Source organism: Anguilla anguilla, chromosome 2 (genome assembly GCF_013347855.1).
Source record: "Anguilla anguilla isolate fAngAng1 chromosome 2, fAngAng1.pri, whole genome shotgun sequence".
Lineage (NCBI taxonomy): Eukaryota > Metazoa > Chordata > Actinopteri > Anguilliformes > Anguillidae > Anguilla > Anguilla anguilla.
The window spans coordinates 3,265,620-3,276,045 of record NC_049202.1 but is presented as its reverse complement, the minus strand read 5'-3'; the positions used below and the strand labels follow the sequence as shown (position 1 = coordinate 3,276,045).

At 51.3% G+C, this 10,426-nt stretch overlaps 1 protein-coding gene across 20 annotated transcripts in view; it reads right to left on the bottom strand.

The window, feature by feature from the left end:
* rims1b (regulating synaptic membrane exocytosis 1b) overlaps nt 1-10,426 on the bottom strand; it is a 91,882-nt gene that overhangs the window by 65,101 nt on the left and 16,355 nt on the right. For 2 of the 20 annotated variants that reach the window (XM_035405279.1, XM_035405280.1), the window contains exon 1: nt 842-1,054. The exons of the other annotated variants lie outside the window; for them this stretch is intronic. In XM_035405279.1, the coding sequence (XP_035261170.1) occupies nt 842-864 (23 nt within the window). In that variant the 5' untranslated portion in view covers nt 865-1,054. Of the gene's footprint in view, nt 1-841; nt 1,055-10,426 lie in introns of those variants that run through there. 20 annotated transcript variants of the gene reach the window in all.

Sequence of the window (10,426 nt, the reverse complement as noted above, 5' to 3'; positions counted from 1 at the left end):
TTTTTCTTTCTTTCTTTCTTTCTTTCTTTCTTCCTTTATATTTTTGAAAGGCGTGGTCGCAGAAACTGAAGCGAACGCCCAACGGTTCTGCAGGGAGAAGAGCATCCAGCCGGAAAGGAACGTCGGGGAAATTAAGCAAAAGGAATGCCATATGTCACACATCCCCGCAAGGAGGGTTCCTCCCGAAAAAAAAAGAGAAAAAAAAAATCTCAGTTTTATCTCCTCGGCTGACTGCTCGCCTCTCGCCCGTCTTCGCACCTCTAAAAATGACGTCCCGCGACCGCGTTCCCCCCTCAGAGCTTCTCAGAATAACATAACCCCCCCCCCCCCCCCACCCCCCAACCCTCGCGCCTATCTGCGGTAGATTTCCATCCCAGAAGACAGGATGAGAGCACAGATCAGACCAGGACTTTCCTGCACGTAACCTTGGGGCATATGGAAAATAAGATATTGGTAAGAAGACTCGCTCTGTCCCATGGTCCATATGACTCTTATCCCATTGGCTCCTGTACACACTGCACACAAGCATGTGATCTCACACATTTGCCTCTGAGATGCTTGGAATTTTCAGGCAGTGATAACATTCACTGGACCTTCACTTGATTGTTACATCAATAATATAAATACGGAAAACGTATAAGACACATATAACGTACGCCATGACACATTGAGACATATTGTATGAGACACATATAACTTATGCCATGAGTCACTAAGACATAATGTATAAGACACATAGAGCTTATGCCATAAGACACTGAGACATAAATATATAAGACATAAATAGGCCAAACGCAAATGGCATGAGAAAGAAACCAAACAGTAGGTTAAGAGAAATCACCTGGGCTGTACATATGTGGCCATGTCCTCCGGTCTGTCTCATCAGCAGCCTTTGGCTTGTAGATCAATCCTAGATCCTCAATATTAGGAACGCAACGCTCACGTATTTCGTAGAAATCCGAGAGGCGAGCGCTTTTTCCGACGCGATTTTTCCGGTCCGCACGGTGCGAAGGACGGACAGCAGACTGCGGCCCAGGGAAGCTGGAGCGTGAGCTGGACTGGGAAGATTTTGGCAAACGTGACAAATTCAGGGATTAGGGCGTCCGAGTGTGCCATGGTGACGCCAACACGTATGAAAATGACGCCAGAGAAGACTTTCATACTCATAATTTCCTGGCGAGATTTTTTTCCCCTTTCATGTCGCCTTTTTAAAACGGAGCTAATTTGCACCTGTCAGTCAGTAAAATAACTAACCTGTGAAATAAAAAAATCACAGTTTTCAAAAATAAATAACTATACATTTTTAATTATTCTATTTTTAGCAAAAATTACTACATTTACAGATGGAGAAGACAGAAAAATCGGTGTTGTTTTCTTTAGGTCTAGATGAAAACGTGCCCAGAGGAAGAACATCATAATTTAAATTTTTTTCGGTCGCAGAAAGTATAGCTGAAATACACTTGCCAAAGCAACATGATTTCACTGTTACTGAACGATGTCAACAGGTCAACAATATTTAGAGGTAGGATTAATGCTTGCGTTTATGGTCTGGTTGATCATGAAAGAAACGCAAAGCCGTATTTAATGAGGGACGCTTCTATTCAGCACGCTCGTCTTAGAACGCCCTGTCCTTTGACTGTGACACGGAACGATTCTGGAACGCAGCGAGCTGTTCCGGTCCCACCAGAGGGGGCGCTGGCACCCGAGAGCTCGCGGACCAAAATGGCGGGCTGGAGGCCAGGTCACCATGGAAACGTTCCTTGCTTCCTCCAGGGGTCCACACTGGTGAATAGATCATAAGGCACCAGCAGCCTGCCGTACATGGACTCAACAACAGTGCATTTCCCAAAATGAAAGTTGCCGCATCAGCACAGGTGAAGTAAGGTCATCTGGCTCAACAGCCTTTAATAAAGAGACAAAATGTTTCATTTGTAGCCTCCTCCAGTACCCCTCTGTCTCTCTCTCTTTCATTTTCTCTCTCTGGCTTTTACACTCACTCTCTCTCTCTCTCTCTGATAATATTCTTCCTTCTCTCTGACTCAGCAAACGCTACCACCTCATAGCACGAGAAGTGGAGGAAAGAAACGATGGCCTGCCGTACGGAAACAGCCTCGTTCTCCTCATCAACCCGAAGGGCGAGTGGTAAACCAAGCGTTCGCTCCCCCCCCCCCCCCCCCCCCATGCTTCTTTTGGTGTCCTAAATTTCCTCTCAAACCGACACCAACTTCTAAAACTCCCACGAGGTCGTTAAATTGGGTTGTGTTCCTCTTGCGTTTCTAGGCTGCGTACGTCATCCGCACCGCGTTAAAATGTGGGAAAGAGGGGTTGCTGGGTGGCGCATTTGGATAAGGCCCCCTGTTGTGGTGCACGGACGAGCCCCACGGTCTCGGATCAGATCCAGACCGCGCCAGTGCCGACCACGGCCGGTAGGTCCATAGGGCGACGTGCAATTGCTGATTGAGCCCAACGTACAGGAGGGTCCAGTCGATTATGGGTCTGCGTTTTATCTCTAGCGACCCCTGGTGGTCAAATAGGGGTGCCCGTGGACTGCATGTCAAACCACATGAGAGGTCTTCCTCTGACTCCACCTTGTGCGAGCTCAGCAGTAGTTTGTGGTGTGTAAAGAAGCAGACCGGCAGCACCACGTGTTTCAAAGGACAACTGGGGACGTCTGTGCCCTCCCGAATCACCAGTGGGACCTGCACATGAATGTCGCTGGGGGGGCATTGACAGCTGGCCACTCCAAATTAGGGTAGGAAACACACGCTCAACTTACAGGAAAAAAAGACATGGAAATGCTGTTAAAGAAACATCAGTCACCTGGGTGTGCTTCGCTGAAAATGCACCTCTAAACCAACAGAATACTGTCTGCTACAGTAAGAACTCATTCATAAAACAGCAGTGGAGCAGACCCTTTCAAAAACGACTGTGCCTGATTTAGTTCTGACACCGGGAAGAGTCAGAGACAGAACTACGCCTGCATGCAGAGTGTGCACGCAGGCGGCAGTGTGGTTTAATAGCTAGGGGAGCTGTGTTTGTTACCCAGAGGTTGCAGGTTCAATTCCCGGGTGGAGGAGGCGCCGCTGCTGTGGCTCTCTGCACGAGGCGCTCGCTTCAGCACAGACTCACCCGAGCAAACGGATCCCCGCGCAGCTCCACGCCAGGGGAGGAACGTCTCTCTGGGGCGCGCCTCCGCCCCAAATCCCAGAACGCTCAGCACCTTTTCCGTCTCTTTCAGGATTCGGGCGGTGTGCGTGTCACATGACCAAGGGCGCCCTTCCCGCAGGGTGAGCGGCGGAGTGCGGATGGAGGGATACCCTCATCTTTTCAGGCTATGCACCCCAGTCTGGTTATGCCCCCCCCCCACCCCCCCTCAAGCCCCCACCTCGTTGTCTAGGCAGCCCCCACCCTGTCCCCTGGGTGCACCCCCCCCTCCCCCCCCCCCACACACCCTTGTGCGTCGCACCTCATTTCCCTTACAATAATGTATCAAATTAGCTGTTTAACACGTGAAACCTACAGAGCCCATGAAGACGCCCAAGGGGGGATATTAAACCCTGGGAGAGCTTATGCAGACATATATAGATACACCCAGGGAGCCCAGAGAGATGAGACACTACCACAATAGGCTACCACAGGAGCAACAACAACAATACGCAGAACAGTGCCTGAATAAGAGTAAACAGGGGGGTTTGATATGTGAGTTCTTACTGACAGGTTCCATACATCTGAAAACCAAAGTCAACTCCAATCAGGCACACCTTTCAAATGAAGAGGTGACCAGCTGATAGCGCTTTTTTTTAAAAAGAAGGTGTATTTTTAGACACGGTTCTGGGACACCTATTCGTGGGACGAGGAAAACCCCCCTGTTGCGCCAGGGGGGGATGTCCGAAATGTGCTCTGTTGCGTCGCCCGAGGCTCGGTACCCACCCCCCCCCCCCCCCGCGTCGCGTCCTCGGCAGCTAGCCTCCAGCCCCGCCGCGCCCGGTTAATTAGCAGTGCTACGAACTCCGAGCCGGGGGTTGGGGGGGGGGCAAGCTCTATTTCTGTCTTGTCAGCTGATTCTGGGCTGACGCCTCGTGAAAGAACACTCTCAGTAGAACCGGGAAGGAGGGGGGCGGGGGGGGGGCGCAGAGGGCTGGACTCTAAAACCGTTTGCTGTACGTGTCTGAGGCATCTGCGATCGGGTTCGACAGGCAGGCTCGCGCCCCCGCACGCCATTGGCTGAGAGGACGTTCTAAATAAATAAATGGCTGACGGTAAATGTATCACATATTGCATCCTTACGCATACTCTGGAAATAACCAAATAAAATGAAATAAAAAATACTGCAAATAGATCCTTTTGCGAAATCAGAAATAGACTCCAACCGAAATAGGTTCTGGTTCTGTTTTTGGTTTTGGTTTTGCAGGAGGCCGTATTGATTTTGCTTCGTACTCTAGCTTACCGGCGAGGTGCAGAGACGACAAAAAACGCGCGAGGCGTGAGATCGTACGGGAGTGCGGACCGGGGTGCGCCTGAAATGGAACGTCTGGGAAACACCCTCTTAGGATGTCATCCAGAGGGCTCGCGGAGAAAACCCCCCCCAAAAAAAACCCGAAAACCTGACAGAACTGCGGCTACACGCGCGTCAAGGCGCTAGCATTTACCAGAAACCCCCCCCCCCCCCCCCGCGCTGCACCTCGGTGCCGGATTAGACAGCAGGACCTGAATAATGAATGAGGCCCGGGCTTGAAAATCAGGGAGGGGGAGAGAGATGCATTGTGGGCCGAATGAGAGAAGGAGGAATCCACTTTCCGCTGGCGCTGCTCGGAGCGCGAAAGGGGGTGACGGAGCAGCCCCCCCCCCCCCCCCAACCCCCATCAACGACTGCCATTGCCCCCCCACACCCCCGAAAGAGATTGCAGCACCAGCTATGGCTGTCTGGTTTTCTTTCTTTCACACGACAAACTTCCTCCCATTTCCAATGTTCCACAGCACGATGCGGGACTCCCCAGAGTCCGGGACGCCTCTTATCTAAACAGTGCGGTTTCTTTTTCTGTTCAGATTAAACGCAGAAGGAAGAAGGAAAGGTAAATGCCCAGGAGCTGCTGTAGCCTACTGATGAGTTGTAAGTAGCGTAGATACGTGGATATGGGGCTTCCCCCAAAACACAGTACTCCCAATCTGCACCTTTATAAAAAGGGACTGGGTCCTGCTCGTACAACTCATCACAGACTGCAGATTACTGAGACTGTTCCAAGACACGTCATCGCAGAGAGTCTCTCACACACCTCTTCACCACACGGCTTCTCGCACAGACACATAAAAGGGTTCTCCTGGTTAGCTCAGCTTAGCCAACAGCCAATTAAAAAAGTGTTTTTTATTTTAGCAACGTTATCGCGTAAGATAGCCTGTTGTTTTGCGTTGGTGTCCACCACAATCAAAATGTCAAATATTCAGCACGTTGAATGTAATATAATAATGTATGAGTCAGCCAGTCTACCACACTACTACTACTACTGCTGCTGCTGCTGCTACTACTACTACTACTACCACAACTACTACTACTACTGCTGCTGCTGCTACTACTACTACTACAACTACTACTACTGCTGCTGCTGCTACTATTACTACTACTACAACTACTACTGCTGCTGCTGCTGCTACTATTACTACTACTACTACTACTGCTGCTAGGCAAAAAATAAATAAATGAACTTCCATGAATGCTTACGATAAACTAGCTAATTTAATTATACCCATACAAATATGTACAACAACAGTTGGCTGATTAAAACAAGCACTACATTAATCACTATATTAACCACTGAAATAACTACTATTTAACTGTAGTTATGAAATTGCTATGCTGTCCGTGACATAAAAAAAAAAGAAAAAGTCTCTAACGGTGACCTTCTGAAGTGAGGCGCGTCAGTTTCATTTTAAGCCTATGGCGTCCTCGCTAAAATGCTACGACAGTCAGATTCGATGCTAACGTCGGTATAAACGCAAAGCCTCTGCCAGCTCGCGCAGACTTGCTATTTTTGAAACTTTTATTAAATTGTTTACTTGGAGTTTTGGTGTGAAGAGTTGAGACTTTTTCTCGAACACATTAATTTTTTTTTTTCCCCCTCTGAAACTTTGGCAGCGTTGTCTCATTTGCACGCAGTGTTTTTTGGGTCAGGAGAAGCCCTCTCTCTGCCGAACGTTGACAGCGCTCTCTCCCGAAACCTCACAGGTCCTCGCAGTATCACACACAGCTTATCGCATTCCCATCACCCCCTGCAGTTTATCACATTCCCATCATCCCCTGCAGCTCGTCGCATTCCCACAATCCCCTGCAGCTCGTGGTTAGCGCTATCCTGGAGCAGGCCGTCCCCGCCGCTCCTCACCAACGCCGTTTTTCCCTGTAGCTCCAAACAGCTAGCGCCTCTCACAGCTTGTCACATGACCGCTCGCCCCACCACAGCTCGTCACATGACCGCTCGTCACATGACCGCTCCCCCTACAGGTCATTATTAGCACTGTTTTTATCACACGCAGGCCGTCAACACCCCTGTTCCCCAGAGCTCAACACGGACGCGCTTCACACAGCTTCAGCACCAACGCCTCTTTTTTTTATACAGCTCATCACAGGTCACAACACCTTGCCTCTCTCACAGAGCATCTCAAACACCTCCTCATCCCACGTGCCCGGACGCCGTTCCCCTTCACAGGGAGAGGGGCGCGGTCTCGGAAACGGGATTTCCGATCCTCGCCTCAGCGGGCGCCTGTCCGTCTCTTTCCGGACGCCGTCCCGTCGGAGTGCGAAGCCCCGCCCTGGTACGAGCCTCGGACCAATCACAGCGTGGACGCAGAGTGCATGCCCCCTTCTCCCAGAGCATCATGGGAACGACGCCCGTTTCCTGCAGAGGTGCTTGCACACCCACCCTCATCTAACGTCTCAGAGTTTCTCACTGAGTTTCAGATCAGAGAGAGAGAGAGATGGAGGGGGGAGAAAGAGGGAAAGGAGTGTGGGCCTAGAAATCCTGGATAGGCAGAAGGAGAGAGAGTTGGAGATGGAGGGGGGGAGAGAGGGAGATTGATGGGGGGAGACAGGCAAAGGAGAGTGGGCCTTAAAAACCTGGATAGAGAGAAGGTGAGAGACAGAGAGAGAGAGAGAGAGAGAGAGAGATGGAGGGGGAGAGGGAGAGAGGAAGGAGTGTGGGCCATAAAAACCTGGATAGAGAGTAAGAGACTGGGAGAGGGAGAGGGAGAGAGAGAGAGAGAGACGGAGAAAGAAAAGAAGCCTCTAAATCGATCTATAAATACTGTAATAGTGGTGTGAGCGGCGGCAGCTCTGTGGGAGGGGGGTGAACAGAGAGGCCGAACGCCAGAGGGAGAGAGGCTGCCGCTCAGCAAAATCAAACATGGCCGCCTCCGAGCCACACGGCCAAGACTCCTCCTCTTCGCCTCTGTTTTCTCTCTTTCTTTCATCGCGTACGCTTGTGCATTTACACCGCTCAGACCAGCAGCCTCTCCTCTGGCCCCCGACCGGCCTGTGTACAGCAGGTTTCTTCATCTCCGATTCTGGTTCACAAGCTGAGGTTCTGTAACGGGCTCGACGGTCTAAAAGCAGGGCTCGTCAAGCCTGTCACAAACGGGCAGGTGATGTCTTCAGGCTGCTGAACGGTCACCCCGTGCATGCCCCGCCCCTAACCCCACCCCCCTCCCCCCCCAGACCCCGCCTCCTCATCCCCACAGCCATGACATCATCCAGCCCCTCGGAGCCTTCTGCCCTGTAACTCCCTTATGACATCACACAGCCCGGTGCGTCGTGGCAACCGTCGGTCCTGAGAGTAAACTGCTAACGAATTGCGGCGTGTTTGCTTAGCCCTGCCCGCGACCAGCTTCATTTCCTGTCTTAGCTCCGCCGCCGGTCCGCTCCGGTCGGGGCCGATTTGCGCCGTCCGAGCCAGGAATACTCCGGAAGGCGAAGTCACCGCTCGGCGTCGCCGTTAAACCAGGAAGCAGAAACAATCAGAGCCGTTACTAACCGTGCGGAACCAGTGAGTCAGACTCGTTGGCAACCGTCGAGATAAACAGAGTAACACGCTAACGTCCAGTCCGGTCGAACCCCTTCGCAGCAAGCAACACTTAGACAGGAACTATTTAAACCATCATAAATAAGTGCTGCGTCCATTCACGCGATGTCTCTGGATTCCTCGTAGGCCAACAGTAAATCTGTGCTATTTGAGATAATAGCATAATTATTCATGTTTTTACTCATAATCTTCTGTTAATAAAATTAACTCAAAGGGCTGAGGGCTCATGGTGCTTCGGTAGAGATTAATAGAGGCAGAATAAATGGCTTCAAGCTCATCCTCAGACAGAGAAACAAATAGGCACACGATATATATTACTATGTCATATATTTAATATATTGTTCTATATTACTGAGAAATGACATGTACAGTGAATTTCATGGCATAAGTTCAGCTTCACAGCTGTAAGGAGAGAATTTTTTTAAGGGAGTCCACAGGGATCTCCACAGGGAGATTCAGAGATATCTCTCAGGGGGGGGGGGGGGGCGTCAAGGGAACAGACAGAGAAAGGGAGGGTGTGAGAGGGAAAGATAGAGAGATGGCCAGCGTGTGAGGAGAGGAGCGAATGAGTGAATGAAAAACGATGGAAGGCGAGATGAGACAGAATGTGGTAAAAGAGAGAGAGAGGGGGAGGGGAGAGAGAGAGAGAGAGAGAGAGAGGAAATGAGTGTAAATGTCATAGAGGGACAGTAAAAGAAGATAGGGTAGGAAGGGAAAGAAAGATAGTGAGAGACAGAGAGAGAAATAATCTTAAAAGCATGAGGATAGCGTCATACAAGCATGGCTCTGGAAATCTGTTCCTGTGTCACACACTCCAGTGCCCAACTTAAACAGACACACACACACACTCAGCCCTCTACCACACACACACACTCACACACACACACTCATCCCTCTACCACACACACACACTGTGACAATCTTCTGCTCTCCTATCTCCTCTTCGGGGAGACACACTATGGAGGGAGCGAGATGGGCAGGGGTGGGGAGAGGGGGAGAGAAGGAGGAATGGAGAGAGGGAGGAGGAGGGAGGGAAAAGGAGAGAGGGAGGGAGAGGGAGGGAGAAGGGGAGGTGGAGAGAGGGAGGGGGCTTCAGAGTCACTCATCTGAAACCCTTTCCCAGAATGCCCCTGGTGCGCTCCGGCCCCCAGGGGGAGGGGGAGACGCAGGACGGTAGCGCGTGGGGGCTAACGCTACGCTACCGGCCGCCTGCGAGAGGGAGCACGGCCGTCCCAAACCCACACGAGCCAGCGGGGGAGGGGCGGGGGGAGGAGGGGCCAGTGGAGATTTGGGGGGGCGTGGTCCAATACCAGTCCCTCGCTGCCCCCTGGTCTTTCCAGAGCCCCCGAAAAAACAGCTCCCGCTGGCCCAGAGGGGTGGGGAGGGCTCTGAAGAGCGGCCCAGGGTTCGAAAGGGGAGGGGCGCTGAAATCGGGCAGGCTGACCGGGAACGTGGGACGCACCGAAAACATTTCAGTACTCTTATTTAATACACTATCCTGAAATATATTTATCATAATTATTATTCTTTTTTTAAATCCACATGCCATCTTTGCAACATACTGCAGTGGCCTATATTCCATTTCCGTAACAAGGTCCCGCTGGACACAAGAGCAAGACACACCCCCCTGCTCCTGTTTCCTGGGAAACCCCCATCCTTTAAAAATAGGCATTATTTATCGCATGAAGCTTCTGCAAGAAGACGGCGGATGTGGTTTCTGAGTGAGCGATACTGTGCGTGTGCGCATGGGAGTGCATGTGTGAGTGATGTGAGTGAATTAGTGAGTGATGTGAGTGAATGAGTGAATGAGTGAGAGACTGAGAGACCGTGTAAGAGGGTGAGAGACCGTGTGAGAGAGTGAGTCAGTGTGTGAGAGAGAGTGAGTCAGTGAGTGAGAGAGTGAGAGACCGGGTGAGAGAGTGAGTAAGTGAGTGAGTGAATGAGTGAGAGAGTTAGGGACGGTGTGAGGCAGTGAGAGAGTGAGGGACCGTGTGAGGCAGTGAGAGAGTGAGGGACCGTGTGAGACAGTGAGAGAGTGAGGGACCGTGTGAGACAGTGAGAGAGTTAGGGACGGTGTGAGGCAGTGAGAGAGTGAGGGACCGTGTGAGGCAGTGAGAGAGTGAGGGACCGTGTGAGGCAGTGAGAGAGTGAGTAAGTGAGTGAGTGAATGAGTGAGAGAGTGAGAGAGTGAGAGAGTGAGGGGCCATGCTGGCTGTGCTATTCTGCGCCAGGCAGAGGCTTCCCTGACCGAGCCGCTCTGAGTCTGAATGCTGCTCATTAAACATTCATACTGCTGCATTCTGGGAGTGCTGAGCAGACTGAGCAGCAGCCTCTATATCTCTCCCTCTCTCTCTTACTGT